We start from the raw sequence: 17,027 nt of genomic DNA, 5'->3' as shown, positions 1-17,027 counted from the left end.
AAACTTTGTTTTTACTGGTTAAACTTATTTACTGATTGGCCGTGTCGGGTGGTGGAGGGTTACAACACATTTATAAATAACGCGATCTAAACCCAAAAACGTTGATTATGAAACCTCCCACGGCTCAATGCGTGGCATGCGCGCTCGCCAGGAGATTGTTCGAAGGTGGATGAGCAAACGGAACGTCGTTTCGTGTTCAGTTTGTTTAACGCGCAGTAGCGAGGCTTTCGCGAGGAATATCACCCGTAAGAGGCTTCTGTGTGTGTGGTTATATCGCGTAAATGTCAATGTGTCGTGAAAACCCACCACCACCCGACACAGCCAATTGGTAAGGTCACGTTAACAGAACCTGACAAATTTCGATTTAAAGCTTTCGTGACTGCAGGGATTCATCTTCTTGGTTCTTTCGGTAAAGTCACGTAGAAGGGAAATAATAAAATAATAAAAATAAAACAATAAATAATTCTCACGACGTTTCGGCCACAACGCAAGCAGCCGTCCTCAGGTGAAGAACAGGTCTGTCGGAAAGACAGCGTCTGATTTAAAGCTTTCGTGACTGCAGGGATTCATCTTCTTGGTGAATATGCAGCAGTGTGGTGTGCAGTAGGGTGGGTAGAATAATACATAGCGTAATATTACGTAAATATGCTAAAATTACTCTTGATATGCAAATTATTTTGTCAAGGCGCTCTTCCTCCTCCCTCCCAGCTTAAATAAACGCTCCAAGCCCAGGACGTGTCATTCAGACTCTGTCTTATTGACAGACCTGTTCTTCACCTGAGGACGGCTGCTTGCATTGTGGCCGAAACGTCGTGAGAATTATTTAATTATGTTTTATATTTTTTTATTTTATTATTTCCCTTCTACGTGACTTTACCGAAAGAACCAAGAAGAAGCACCTGACAATTCGTTACGAGCACAGCACAGCACACCGGTTGCGTTGGAGAGCAAATCCACAACGTTGCCGTTGTTAATGCTATTTGTCTAGTGGTGGCGGGTTTAACGACACATTTATATTTACGCGATCTAACCCAAAAAACACCGGCATTATGGATGCGTTTAGTTTGTTATCGTTCTCCCCCACCTCCAGTTAGCACGGTTGGCTACGTACGGTGCGAAAGAAGTTCAACATACAGTACGTACACTATACACTACATATTACACTACACTATATACTACTAAACACGACACTAAACACTACACTATACACACTGCAATACTATACACTGCATCACGATACTACATTTTAAACTCATTTCTTGAGACCTGCTTTTTGTGAAACGGAAAGCAAAGATCGAGAACACAACGGAAAGACGAGAGCGGTGGGAGGGAGGGTGAGAGGCAAAGAGAGAGAGAGAGAGAGACGGGAAAGAGAAGAGACGTGAATATGGAGAGCGAGGGTGAGAGGTGAGAAAAAAAAGAGAGGTGAGAGAGAGAGAAACGGGGTGGGGGGGGGGGGGAACTGGGTGAGACAGAGAGAGTGGGGGGGGAGGTCTATTTGAGAAACGGAATAGAAACAAAGATCAATCAGGACATCGAGATTGATTGGGATTATACAGCACAGAGAAGGCAAAATAACGGTAGAGAGTGAGCAGGACTCTGTGTACGAATAAAAGTTTTGCTGGCTGGCTGAGAGGGTCGGACGGCCACGTCAAGAGGGCGTGCGCGGCTTGCTTGCATGCCACATCCAAAAAACAGAGGTCGCAACCGGGTACCCGATACCTGTACCCTACCCGATACCCGGCTACCTGTACCCGGCCGGGTACGGGTACGGGTAGCCGTTTGCGACCCTGGTGTGGCCGGGTACGGGTAGTCCGTGAGTCATTGGTGAGTCACCGTTTGTCACTCATTTCCCAACGTCTTGTCTCTTCTCACAATTCAAGTTCCTAGAACCAACCCACCCGCGCCTGCAACATGGCTTCATCCCAGAGGTCGCAAATGGGTGCCCGTACCCGGCTGGGCACGAAACCCGTTTGCGACCTCTGCCAAAAAAAGGAGCAGCATTATTCAGCAAAGAGCCGCACATGAGCAGAACGGAGTTCTCTTTTGGGGAGCTGAATTTCACGTGGGCTGTACCATGTGGTTTTTTTATAGTGGATCGGGGGAGTGCATCACTGTGGACTGTACCAAATTCTTGCACACAGTGTTGGTGTACGGTGCTTTTTCTGAAATATGTTGCTGTCTTTTCTTGGATTTTCTGCTTGCACATAGTCACTTTAAGATGTTTTCTTGTTCATGTTTTAGTTTTTTGTTGTTGCGGTTGCACCCGATTCAAGAGCCGAATGGCTCACAGGGCTATACATGAACTTGAACTTGGTTTTATAATGCAGTTGGGGGGGGGGGGCACTCGGGTGAAATACTACTCACCCCAAATCCCAGGCTGGCAAGAAGATGCCGAAAGAAGAGGTCCAATTCTTTCCCCTCGATGTAGCCATTACCTGCGCCCACACACAACAGCGACAACAACAAAGACCGCCAGCTTAGCGTCAGATGCAGGCAGACACGTGCGTCACCACCGCAACAATTGCAGAGGAAGCCACAAAGGTTTATAATAAGTATAACCCGTAAAAACAAAGTTTTTCACTATAAATCCTTTATATGCGTGGCGGCTAGAGTCCTCTCGTCCTCTGGCTTGAGATGGCTGCCACCTATGGGTCAGATGATTGTCTGCCAGTATTAAGCAATTGGTAATTAAATATTTAATTTGTTTTCCCTAAACAGTGTAAAATTTTGGAAATGTTTTTCACGAACATTAATTGTCTGGCACAACGAGTCTGTGTGCAAAATGTCAGCTCGATTGGATCACGGGAAGTGGGTTAAAAAACGACCGAAAGATTTGCACGGTCGTAAGCAAGCAAGCAAGCACGCAAGCAAGCAAGCAAGCACGCAAGCAAGCAAGCAAGTGAACTTAATATAAAGGATTTAAAAATGATACAATCATACACTCGAACAAAACTAGGTTGAAGTGTAGCGGATGTATTTTATGTTAAAATGACAATCGGCAACTGTTTGATGTACGAATTACAAGAGCCTTCCTGAAATCCATTGCTACTGTAATACTCTTCAAGACGCGTGTGGACAACGTGGTAAGGCACACGTATTTATTTGCACAATGTCTTACAGCACTGGAGGGATGTATCGGCCCCCTCACCCGTACAACTGGGAATTCACCCCTAGCTAGCCTTCCTAGCCGAGTCCTCCGCTAACGGGCTAGGGGAGGCTATCTGGCCCGACACTGGTTAGTCGGGCTACGGTACCCGGAATCCCAGAGATCTAACTCTGGTTCCGGGACCACGCCACTGGCTCCAGCCTGCGCTGCCCTTACAAGGGCGGCGTCCCAGGGGGAGTCCAGGGCCTATCTGGCCGGTCTTCTCTCTTCCCTTAACTACCCTAAGACTGAGCCCCGAGCCCTCTGGCTCATCCCTTTTTATACCCCCCTAGAGGATCGAAACCCCCCTCACGCCGTCCAGTGCGGACGTCGTTGCGGGCACCACCCCGTGTGCTCACGGAGTCCCCGCCCACTGTGTTTGTTATCCGTTAGCCCTTATGCAAACAGCCCCACACAAACAGCCCTACATCACCCCCCCCTGTACAGCTCGCAGCCGTCCCGGCTGCAACAACTTTCAATAAAGGTTATTTAACCCCTGGATCCCCGCGTGTGCCTTAAAAAACGTTTTTAACACTAACATGAAGGAACCAACAGTAACAACAACAACAACAATGACAACAACAAAACCTACAACCCCGAAGGGAACAATCCGACGCACCCCCCCTGAATAAATACGAATACCGTAAGAGCGACGTATATATACAGGTTTTGCAGGGAACTCCCAGCACGCATGCAACACAACAAGAAAAATGTGGTAGGAGTTCCCCACCGACGCAACACCCCGCAACCGTACGTAAGGGAGAAGAAGAAAAAAAAATGTTCGTCCAATGCATTATAAGAGTCTGCGCATTTTAGCGCGCGTCCTTGCTGCCGGCCCGTCACACGGGGCAATCCCGGGTGGCGAACCCGCCGGTGGCGGTTGTTCGCCTTGTATAGAGTCCGCGTCTGACGTCGCGAGACCCTCGGCGTCCCTCGCAGCAGTAGGTGGGTGCGAGCACGTCAGTCCCGGTGCACCTGTGGGTGGGACAGCCGGCGACACGTCAGGCGAGGGCAGTGAGGACGGACCACCTGAGTCGGCCGACCCCCCACATGTTTGGCCATGCTTGTGTGGAGTGGGGCCTCGCACCGCAACGAATGGTTTTAGCCTCGAGGGGTGCACAAACCACCGGCGCTTCCCCCATTTGATGCGAACACACTGAGGCCGCAGAACCTCGACCACCTCCACGGGCCCCCTCCACGGCCGCGCCAGTTTAGGGGATGTTGCGAGCGGTACCTGGGGGCAGTGCAGCCATGCTCTGTCCCCCGGCTTCCACTGCAGCACGTGCGCGCGACCCAGTCTAAGGCGCTCGTTAGCTTTTTGACGCTGCTCCGAATTTAACATGGCAGCATCCCGTGCCTCCGTCAATTTTTGAAGGTTAAATTTGACATGGTCAATTAATTTAGTTTTCCCTAGTGGTGTGGGGATCTGCAGCTGCGCTCGAATGGGTGGGTCAGGGCCGCGTCCGTACATGAGGAAAAATGGCGAAAATCCCGTTGCAGCATGGGGGGCCAATCGGTATGCTGCCAAGACCCCTTGGATTTTCAAGTCCCAATCCGTCTGTGAGTCCGAAACCTGCTGTGATAACATAGACGAGATGGTGCGATGCAGACGCTCGACCATCCCGTCAGTTTGCGGGTGATAGGGGGAAGTACGAATCTTTTTCGTTCCCAGGAGCTCACAAACCTGCTGGAGGAGTTTCCCGGAAAAATTTCTACCCTGGTCGGTCAGCAGCCGTTCCGGGGCACCTTTGTCCATGACATAGCCTTGGACAAAGGCGTCGACGATGGCTGCTGCCGACTGATTGGCCAGGGGCCAGGCCATAGGCCAGCGCGTAAAATACTCGACCCCGGTTAACAAGTATCTGTTTCCCCTAGGGGTGGCGGGGAATGGGCCCAGAATATCCAGCGCGACCAGTTCGTTTACTCTGGAGACCCTGATAGACTGCAAGGGCGGGTTAGATTCTCGCGCTGGTGGTTTCCGCTGTGCACACCTCGGGCATGAAGCCAATAGATCAGGGACATCCCTCGTCATTCCTTGCCAAAAGAAATCACGTTGGAGCAAGGCGAGGGTCTTTTGGGTACCCAGGTGGAGGAGGCGCTCGTGAGCAGCCCACACCACCCTACCCCGTAAGCCCGAAGGGACCACCAGCCGGTGTCGGTGGGATTTCCCGTCCCAGTGCAACAGCAACCCCGCGTGTATTTCCCATGCGTCGGCATCACCCGATCCCCGCCCTGCCTCCCCGGCGCGACGACGCAACGCGAGGAGGGAGGTGTCCTCCATCTGGAGGCGCCCCCATTCCTGGATGTGCAAACCCAACAGGGAATCTTTCCCTTGTTGTTCAATGGAACTCGGAACAACCGTCCCGCCGTCGGCGGCAGCCGCAAGGGCCGGAACCGACCCGTCCCCTGCTGGTTTGCAACGTCCCGACCCCAGGAGGCACGCGCATTCCGAGGTGGTTGGCATACGCGACAGAGCGTCCGCGTTGGTGTGGCGGACGCCCTTACGGTATGTGGTGGCAAAATCAAAATCCTGGAGGATCTCCAACCAACGGGACAATTGTCCCGATGGCTGTTGAACTCGCAGGGCGTACTGCAGTGCCGCATGATCTGTGCGGACGGTGAAACGCCGACCGTACAGATATGGGCGATACTGTTGGATGAAATAGACAATTGCCAACAGTTCTCTGCGGGTAACACAATATCTTTGCTCTGCTTGAGACAACACCCGACTGCCGTACGCAACCACCCGTTCGACGCCGTCAACCACCTGGGAAAGCACGCCCCCAATACCCATGTTGCTCGCATCGGTGTCGAGCAGGAACGGCTTTGAAAAATCAGGGTAGATCAAGGGAGGAGCTTTTACCAAGGCGTCCCGAAGGGAGCAAAAAGCAGCCTCCTCCTCTTGACCCCAGTGGAACCGGACCCCCTTAGATGTTAATGCGTGTAGGGGTTTTGCAATTGTTGCAAAGTCGGCGACGAACCGTCTGTAATATGACGCGAAGCCGACAAAACTCCTAACCTCTCCCACCGTGGTGGGAGTTGGCCAGGAGCTGACACACTGCGTTTTGGCGGGATCGGTAGCAATACCCGAGCGCCCTACGATGTGCCCCAAATAACGCACGGAATCGCGTAACAAATGACACTTTTGGGGTTTGAACTTCAAATTAGCAGCCCGCATCTTTAGGAAAACCGCCCGCAACCTCTGGAGATGTTCGTCAAAAGTTTTAGCGAAGACAATAACATCATCTAAATAAATCAGGCACGACTCCCATTGCAATCCAGCCAAAACCAATTCCATCAAACGTTGGAAGGTTGCCGGCGCTGAGTGTAAGCCCATCGGCAACCGATTGAATTGGAACAGGCCGTGCGGTGTACGGAAAGCAGTTTTAGGTTTCGATTCATCATCCAGAGGAAGCTGCCAGAATCCCGAAAGTAAATCCAGCATGGAGAAGAATCGCGCTCCCGCCAAGGCGTCCAGCGATTCGTCCATCCGTGGGAGCGGGTATGCGTCGGCAACCGAAATTTTGTTAAGGCGCCGAAAATCAACGCAAAACCGCAACGAGCCGTCCTGCTTTTTAACCAGGACGATCGGCGCTCCCCAAGGGCTGGTAGAGGGAGAAATAATGTCGGCGGCTAACATGTCATCAACAGCCAATTTGACATGGTCCTTTTCGGCGGGACTCAACCGAAACGGATTTTGGCGAATTGGCGCGCTGTCACCCGTGTCAATATGGTGACGCAGCAGATGAGTACAACCCAAATCGTATTTATTCCGACTGAAAACGTCGGAAAATTCCTGCAGTAGCGATCTAAGCTGTTGGCGCTCTGAATTTGACAGGTCCGTCGATCCCGCACAAAGCGCGTCGAGCCACCCGTCATCGCTGTCCGAATGTGGGTGCAGTTGGGTGGCGGTGCCGACGTGATTCGCAACCGGTTCCTCGCAGGGCATTGGTGTCGCGTGCGCAAGCACCGTCCCTCGAGGAACCACAACAGGTTGCGATCCCACATTGAGGACCGCGATGAAAGGGTCCCCATCTCCCCTCACAACGGTCAGGGCCGGGATCAACTGCGGTCCACTAACCCCGGCCCTAGACGGTCCCAACAAGATCCCGTGGGCCCCCATACCCTCTGCGAAGGGCCGACGGAGTTTTAGCGGTACTAACATCTGAGCCCCCGGCGGCACACGAACGGTTTCAACGACGGACGCTGCTTTGGTTACGAACGCCGTCCGAATCACCGAAGGGGAGGGTAAAAACGCCATGCGCCGTCCCGACGGGAGCTCAATACATCCCTGGTCTATCAAAATGCGGATCGGCATTTTTCCCAAGAAGTCTGTCCCCAGCAGGCACGGAACCGCCAGTGAGGAGGAGACAAAAATCGGGCCCGATAATTTGATATCCCCAATACAAATTTGCGCTCGAATTTGTCCAATAATACCAAGGGAGCCCCCATTCGCCGCATAGAATGGGACATTAACTGGTAGTAAGGGACGACTTTGGACAGGCAAAATGTTGTAAATTAATTCGGAAATAATGGTCGCCGATGCCCCCGTGTCAACCAGGATGCGTACCTCAACCCCGTCAATAAGTCCCACGACGGCCGACGACCCTGACGATGCGGCCACAACGCGATGGGCCAACGCGGACCACTGCCCGGGCTCGATTCGAGTCCCCACAGTGGTACGCGCCGGCCCGTCGCGATGCAACGTCGTCCCCCCATTTGTTGCGATGCGAGAGTGCGCGACAGGTGTGTGTGTTGGCCAAACATGTGTGGTGTCGCGACTCGCCGGATCATGCTGATGGAGCTTGGGAGGAGGAGGAGGCCCGGTGTCCTGGCGAGGCGTCGTCCCACGCTGTCGGGGAGAGCGGCACCCCGAGGCGACATGGCCCCGGACGCCGCAGTTGAAGCAGCGCGGAAGCGGCGGCGGCGATGACTGACGGTCGAAACGGCTCGACCCATCCCGGGCCGGCCGCGCTCCCGTCCCCTGCTGCCGACGATGGTTGACGGCGAAGACCTCCTCCGCCGGAAGGGTGGCTGCCGCCACCGCACGCCCAGCCGCTGCCCTGCTGGCCTTCCGCCGCTGCGACAGCAAGTTGGCGTGGAGGAGTCGCGCCGCTTGTAGAGAAGTCATCTCAGAATCCTCCTGTGCCACGACGGCGATGTCCAGGTCGTCTGCTAGCAGGAGGATTTTTTCAGTTACCATGGCGTCGACCCCGTCCTCGTCCATGCGAGGAAAAGCTGTCTTGGCCAATGCCAGGAGGCTTGTTCTGTAAGCCAGCGGCGACTCCTTCGTGCCCCGCTGGCGGTCGTAGAACTGCTGTCTACACTCCGCGGAAGGCCCGTAGACTCCGGCCAGCAGCTGCAGCGCCATCGGCAGCGTAGAGCGCCTTTCCTTTGGCGCCGATGTTAGGGCGGCAAGCGCGTCGCCGTCCAGGAGCGCTGGCAGGGCGCTGAGAGCCTCAGCGTCTGTCCATTTGGCCATTTCTTGGTGGGCGAGGAAGCGTCTTTGGAAGCCGCCCCAGTCGCCCTCTGCGCCCACGAATTCCTTAAGCGGGGGCAGCCTTTGGTGCAGCGCAGCGGTTGCCGTGGAGTCCCGTGGGCTGCTGTCTCCCCGACTCGGCTGTGTCTCGGCGCGAACGGCAGATGGCATCGCCTGTCGCAGCCTTGATGACGCGCCCTCCTCCGTCGTAGATGCGGCAGCCCCAGCGCGGCCGATGTCGGACCCCAGGTTGAGGTTGGCCACGCCCCTAGCGGTCGCCGCGTCGATGGTGGGAAATTCAAAATTTGAATCTTCAGAAATGGCGGGAAGGCGCTCCGGACGCTGGCTCCCCTCGCCCCGCGGTGGACCACCAGCCCCCAGCCGCGTGATGTTCTCCAGCGTAGCGGCAGCGGCGTAGAGCAGTTCAGCCAGCCTCTCGTGAGCCAGTCTCAGGTCGTCTGTCCGCTGCTCCTCTTCATGGCGACGCTCCGGTAAGAACGCGTCCGGCCCCGGCTGCACGTTGTCCTGTTGAGCCATCTCGGGCTCGACAATTTCGGCGGCGTCTTCCGTTTGCTGTTCCCTGGCTCGAGCTGATTGGCGCGTGTCCATGTTCTTAGTTCTTCTGACGCCAGATGTAATACTCTTCAAGACGCGTGTGGACAACGTGGTAAGGCACACGTATTTATTTGCACAATGTCTTACAGCACTGGAGGGATGTATCGGCCCCCTCACCCGTACAACTGGGAATTCACCCCTAGCTAGCCTTCCTAGCCGAGTCCTCCGCTAACGGGCTAGGGGAGGCTATCTGGCCCGACACTGGTTAGTCGGGCTACGGTACCCGGAATCCCAGAGATCTAACTCTGGTTCCGGGACCACGCCACTGGCTCCAGCCTGCGCTGCCCTTACAAGGGCGGCGTCCCAGGGGGAGTCCAGGGCCTATCTGGCCGGTCTTCTCTCTTCCCTTAACTACCCTAAGACTGAGCCCCGAGCCCTCTGGCTCATCCCTTTTTATACCCCCCTAGAGGATCGAAACCCCCCTCACGCCGTCCAGTGCGGACGTCGTTGCGGGCACCACCCCGTGTGCTCACGGAGTCCCCGCCCACTGTGTTTGTTATCCGTTAGCCCTTATGCAAACAGCCCCACACAAACAGCCCCTCTGTAACAGCCCTACACTACATTGAACATATGAAGCACAGTCACTCCACGTTGGATATACAATTGCCACGGTGATTAAATCTTAGAAAGTCCACAAAATCACGAATCAAACACACACCAAATATAAAGATTCCCCAACAGACTGTAGGGGCAAGTGCTGTTAGCGAGCACCTGTGAAGGCCGGAACGGTACGCGAGGGGGTGGGTGGTCAGCACCACTCCCGACCGCCTTTGTCTCCCCAATGACGATGTTTACACACCGCACCAAGTATTCATCTGAAGCTGAGTCGACCTAGAGGAGGCCCAGGACCGTTTCAGATAATCGTCACTGGTGTTGGCCGTGAGCGGGAATCGAACTCGGGTCGCCAGGTTCGTAGCGCAGCGTAGCGCTAACCACTACACTACCGCTCCCCCCTCTCACACTCACACCCTCTCTCTAACTCAGACAATGACAAAAATCCCCCGTATAGCCTTAACAGACTGTAGGGGCAAGTGCTGTTAGCGAGCACCTGTGAAGGCCGGAACGGCACACGAGGGGGTGGGTGGCCAGCACCACGCCCGACCGCCTTTGTCTCCCCAGTGACGATGTTTACACACCGCACTAGTTACTCATTTGAGGCCGAGTCGACCTAGGGGAGGCTCAGGTCCGTTTCAGATAATCGTCACTGGTGTTGGCCGTGAGCGGGAATCGAACTCTGGTCGCCGGATTTATAGCACAGCGCGCTAATCGCTACACCACCGCTCCCCACACACTCTCACACACACACCCTATCCCACACTCCCCCACTCACACCCTCTCACACACACAGACTGCTCACAGATCACCCCAATGTCTGTGATGACGCCTCCACACAAAAAACCTCAGCCAAAAAAAAACCCCCATCTCAATTCATCGCCCCATTCTGTTCGCCTACTCGACTGTGAATGCGCTGTCTAAATATAGTGCTGGCGTAGACGTGTGCTGCAGTGCACCTGGATATCTCCAGTTTGATTCGCAGCCCCAGCTAACGCCAGTGGCGAGCGAGATCTCTGCCTCAACCTCTTCACCAACAGCTGATTGACCGGTGTGGTGAAGTATGGTCAACAACTCCCATGACTGCTGACACGTGGTGGGGCAAGCCTCGTGAGTATGCGTGTTGAACTTCTACGTATCAGTAATGTTAATCAATGTCGTGAGTGCTTCGCGTTATGGATGTCCGGGGATTTTAAATCGCGTAATGGTCTCATTAGGAAATGCCTCTGAATCGTCACATGAGCCCACGTTTGCACAGAAGCCCCCCCCCACAACTGGTCTCTCAAATAAAATCCTTAACCTCGTTTTTCAATCTTAACTTTGGAGCTTTCGTGACTGCAGGAATTATTCTTTGGTTCTTTCGGTAAAGTCACGTATAAAGAAAAAATAATAAATTAAATAATAGCATACGACGTTTCGATTGCAACACAAGCAATCATCATCAGGTATAATGAAATAGCGACATAAAATCTAACCAGAAAAAAATTATAGACAGACATATAAGCAGACAGATATCACCAAGATACACACAGCGGGCAACACAGGTACAGAGAGGGGTGATCGTCTCTGTGGGGTGGCCTTAAATATACAGAGGGGGGCGGAGGCAGCGAGAGGGAGGGGTTAGAGACACAATTTACATGTCAATGAGTACAACAAAAAGGAGTGAGCAGGCTTAGGGGGAGAAAGAATTCCCACCTCTCGCCTGAAGTAGCAGGCATTTGAGACCCCCGCCTCTCCTTGACACGGTGGACAATTATGGTCATCGACTTTGTTTTTATACCTAGGTCGTAGGTCAGAGGTTATGTACATCTCATCCTCAATAATAGCACAGGTCCGCTGGCGGTGGGGGCTGTCGCTGCACGTGACCGCGTGTGACGCAGCGCTGTGGGTGGGCAGCAGCGAGGGGGTTGGTGGATTACCGCACGCGATGTTGCGAAACTGCCTTCGTCCCTCGAGGAGTAGCCCTACCCTGGCTCGCCACGACAATGCGGACCCGCGCCTGTTACATCTGCGTGGGATAGAGCGTTGCCCCCTCGCACGCAAGGGCGGGTTTTTCTTCCGGATGCTCCGGTCGCCTCCGACATGTATACGCTTCATAATCAACGTTTTTGGGTTTAGATCGCGTTATTTATAAATGGGTCGTAACCCTCCACCTCCCGACACGGCCAATCAGAAAAAAGTGTCACGTTGACAAAAGACAAATTGTTCACTGCTTTAGCCCACCGGTGTGTTGAAGCGTGAAACCACAACATTTACAATTTGAGTACGACGTTTCGCTGGTAATTGCATCCAGCATCATCGGGCAATTGGTCGCGAAAGCCTACGTGTTAAAATGTATACGCTTTTTTATTTTCCTAAAACGCCACAATATATAGAGGACCGCAGAGCTTGGTGGTTGGGGGGGGGGATTTGGCACCGGCTCAAAGCTTGGCTACTGCTGCTGCCTTCCCACTCGTCTGTGGTTCCTCCTCCTCCTCTCTCTCTCCGAGTCGTCATCTCTCTCTCTCCGAGTCGTCCTCCCTCTCTCTCTCCGAGTCGTCCTCTCCCTCTCTCTCTCTCCCCGAGTCGTCCTCTCCCTCTCTCTTTCCGAGTCGTCCTCTCTCTCCCTCTCTCTCTGAGTCGTCCTCTCTCTCTCTCCGAGTCGTCCTCTCTCTCTCTCTGAGTCGTCCTCTCTCTCTCTCCGAGTCGTCCTCTCTCTCTCTCTCTCTCTGAGTCGTCCTCCCTCTCTCTCTCTCCGAGCTGTCCTCTCCCTCTCTCTCTCTCCCCGAGTCGTCCTCTCTCTCCCTCTCTCTCTGAGTCGTCCTCTCTCTCTCCGAGTCGTCCTCTCTCTCTCTCTGTCCGAGTCGTCCTCTCTCTCTCTCTCCGAGTCGTCCTCTCTCTCTCTTCGACAGCGAGCTGATACCGTGCGGCAGCGGCGGCGGCGTCACAAGCTGAGATTATTATTCTTGGCGATTGGAAGGGAGCTCAGAGGTGGCCCTGTGATATCCGCTTCCGCGGACCATTTGTCTGACGCAGGGCTCGGCATTGTTTCGTAGGAGAAGAAGAATAAGACGATCAATGTTGCTGTTCTCTCTGTGACCAAACATATTTCAAGAACCGCTTTTGCGTGCAGAGCCACCTGTACGCAAACAAAGACGATTAGGTCCCCCCGTATAGCCTTCAACACACGTGCACACGTGCACACGTACAGACGTGCACACGTGCACACGTACACGTGCACACGTGCAGACGTGCACACGTGCAGACGTGCACACGTGCAGACGTGCACACGTGCAGACGTGCACACGTGCACACGTGCAGACGTGCACACGTGCACACGTGCACACGTACACGTGCACACGTGCAGACGTGCACACGTGCAGACGTGCACACGTGCACACGTGCACACGTGGACACGTGGACACGTGCACACGTGGACACGTGCACACGTACAGACGTGCACACGTACAGACGTGCACACGTGCACAGCAGGTATACAGCAGCCACGAGAGGGGGCAGCCAAAGTGCCTCCTTGAATTGACGCTTCGTCTCGTGAAGACGATAGTGGGGGGGGGGGGGCAGGGGATGAGGGGTGGGGGCACATCGGGGATGTTTATTTATTTATTTACAATAAATCCTCAAGCGCGGCTCCGCTTCGCTCTGATTTTGGCGCAATCCAGGAAGGAGCGGCCCGGGCTAGTCAAACCCGCGACGAACCCACCACGCACAGAGACAAAGACCCCCACCCCCCCGTGTAGCCTTAGCAGAACGTTGGGGCAAGTGCACTGTTAGAGAGCATCCATAGGCAAAGATCCCCCATATAGCCTTAGCAGACCGTTGGGGCAAGTGTTCTGTTAGAGAGCATCCATAGACAAAGATCCCCCATATAGTCTTAACAGACCGTTGGGGCAAGTGTTCTGTTAGAGAGCATCCATAGACAAAGATCCCCCATATAGTCTTAACAGACCGTTGGGGCAAGTGTTCTGTTAGAGAGCATCCATAGACAAAGATCCCCCATATAGCCTTAGCAGACCGTTGGGGCAAGTGTTCTGTTAGAGAGCATCTATGGACAAAGATCCCCCATATAGTCTTAACAGACCGTTGGGGCAAGTGTTCTGTTAGAGAGCATCCATGGACAAAGATCCCCCATATAGTCTTTACAGACCGTTGGGGCAAGGGCTGTGAGCAACCACCCGTGGAAACACACACGCGCGCACACACGCGCGCACACACACGCACACACGCGCACACACGCGCACACACGCGCACACACACACGCACACACGCACACACGCGCACACACACACGCACACGCACACACGCGCACACAAAGATCCCCCGTATAGCCTTAACAGACTGTAGGGGCAAGTGCTGTTAGCGAGCACCTATGAAGGCCGGAACGGTACACGAAGGGGTGGGTGGCCAGCACCACGCCCGACCGCCTTTGTCTCCCCAGTGGCGATGTTTACACACCGCACCAGGTACTCATTTAAGGCTGAGTCGACCTAGGGGAGGCCCAGGACCGGTTCAGATAATCGTCACTGGTGTTGGCCGTGAGCGGGAATCGAACCCGGGTCGCCAGGTTCATAGCGCAGCGCGCTAACCGCTACACTATCGCTCCCCACCACACACGCACACACGCACACATACGCACACACACGCACGCACACACGCACACACACACGCACGCACACACGCACGCAAACACGCGAATACACGCACACACGCGCACACACACACGCACACACGCACACATACGCACGCACACACACGCACACACACATACGCACACACGCACACATACGCACACACACACGCACACACGCACACATACGCACACACACACGCACACACGCACACATACGCACACACACACGCACACACGCACACATACGCACACACACACGCACACACGCGCACACACACACGCACACACACGCATACACACACGCACACACGCGCACACACACACGCACACACACGCACACACACACGCACACATACGCACACACACGCACATACGCACACACACGCGGATATTCAATGCCCCAACCCCCAAGTCGAAGAGAGACGCGCTGCGAGGGAGAATGCGGTACATGCGATGGGATGTAGCCAGGTCCACACAACCACACCACCACACAACCACCACCACACCAGCACACCATCACACAACCACACCACCACACAACCACCACCACACAATCACACCACCACACCACCACACCACCACCACCACACAACCACACCACCACCACCACACAACCACCACCACACAACCACACCACCACCACACAACCACCACCACACCACAATCACACCACCACCACACAATCACACCACCACCACCACACAACCACACCACCACCATACAACCACCACCACCACCACACCACCACACCACCACCATACAACCACCACCACCACCACACAACCACCACCACACCACCACCACCACCACACAATCACACCACCACCACACAATCACACCACCACCACCACACAACCACACCACCACCATACAACCACCACCACCACCACACCACCACACCACCACACCACCACACCACCACACCACCACCACCACACAACCACACCACCACCACCACACAACCACACCACCACCACCACCACACAACCACACCACCACCACCACACAACCACACCACCACCACACAATCACACCACCACCACCACACAACCACACAACCACCACACAACCACACCACCACCACCACACAACCACACCACCACCACAACCACACCACCACCACAACCACACCACCACCACCACACAACCACACCACCACCACCACACAACCACACCACCACCACCACACAACCACACCACCACCACCACACAACCACACCACCACCACCACACAACCACACAACCACACCACCACACTACCACACCACCACACCACACCACCACCACACCACCACCACACCACCACCACCACACAATCACACCACCACACCACCACCACACAACCACACAAATACACCACCACCACACCACCACCACCACACCACCACACCACCACACCACCACACCACCACACAACCACACCACCACACCACCACACCACCACCACACCACCACCACACAACCACACCACCACACAACCACACCACCACACCACCATCACACAACCACACCACCACACCACCACACCACCACACCACCACACAACCACACCACCACACCACCACACCACCACACCACCACCACACAACCACACAACCACACAACCACACCACCACACCACCACACCACCACACCACCACCACACAACCACACCACCACACCACCACCACACAACCACACCACCACACCACCACACCACCACCACACAAGCACACCACCACCACACCACCACCACCACACCACCACCACACACACCACACACACCACACCACCACACCACCACCACCACACACCACACCACCACCACCACACAACCACCACCACACAACCACCACCACACCACCACCACCACCACACAATCACACCACCACCACACAATCACACCACCACCACCACACAACCACACCACCACCACACCACCACCACCACCACCACCACACCACCACACCACCACCACCACACAACCACACCACCACCACCACACAACCACACCACCACCACCACACAACCACACAACCACCACACAACCACACCACCACCACCACACAACCACACCACCACACCACCACCACACCACCACACCACAACCACACCACCACACCACCACCACACAACCACACCACCACCACCACACAACCACACCACCACCACCACACAACCACACCACCACCACCACACAACCACACCACCACACCACCACACCACACCACCACACCACCACCACCACACCACCACCACCACACAACCACAACACCACACCACCACCACACAACCACACAAATACACCACCACCACACCACCACCACCACACCACCACACCACCACACCACCACACAACCACACCACCACCACATCACCACACAACCACACCACCACACCACCACACCACCACACCACCACCACCACCACACCACCACCACACCACCACCACCACACCACCACCACACCACCACCACACAACCACACCACCACACCACCATCACACAACCACACCACCACACCACCACACCACCACCACACAACCACCACCACCACCACACCACCACCACACAACCACACCACCACACCACCACACCACCACACCACCACCACACAACCACACCACC

The 17,027-nt window shown here is 54.9% G+C and overlaps 1 protein-coding gene across 2 annotated transcripts in view; it reads right to left on the bottom strand.

The window, feature by feature from the left end:
* The window catches only part of LOC133354902 (secretagogin-like), an 81,119-nt gene that overhangs the window by 57,312 nt on the left and 6,780 nt on the right, over positions 1 to 17,027 (bottom strand). For both annotated transcript variants that reach the window (XM_061572086.1, XM_061572087.1), the window contains exon 3: positions 2,368 to 2,438. In XM_061572086.1, the coding sequence (XP_061428070.1) occupies positions 2,368 to 2,438 (71 nt within the window). The remainder of the gene's footprint in view (positions 1 to 2,367; positions 2,439 to 17,027) is intronic.

Source organism: Lethenteron reissneri, chromosome 49 (genome assembly GCF_015708825.2).
Source record: "Lethenteron reissneri isolate LAM-NWPU_2019-01 chromosome 49, ASM1570882v1, whole genome shotgun sequence".
In the NCBI taxonomy this organism is placed as follows: domain Eukaryota; kingdom Metazoa; phylum Chordata; class Hyperoartia; order Petromyzontiformes; family Petromyzontidae; genus Lethenteron; species Lethenteron reissneri.
Note: the sequence above shows the minus strand (reverse complement) of the source record. Positions and strands in the feature narration are given on the sequence as shown.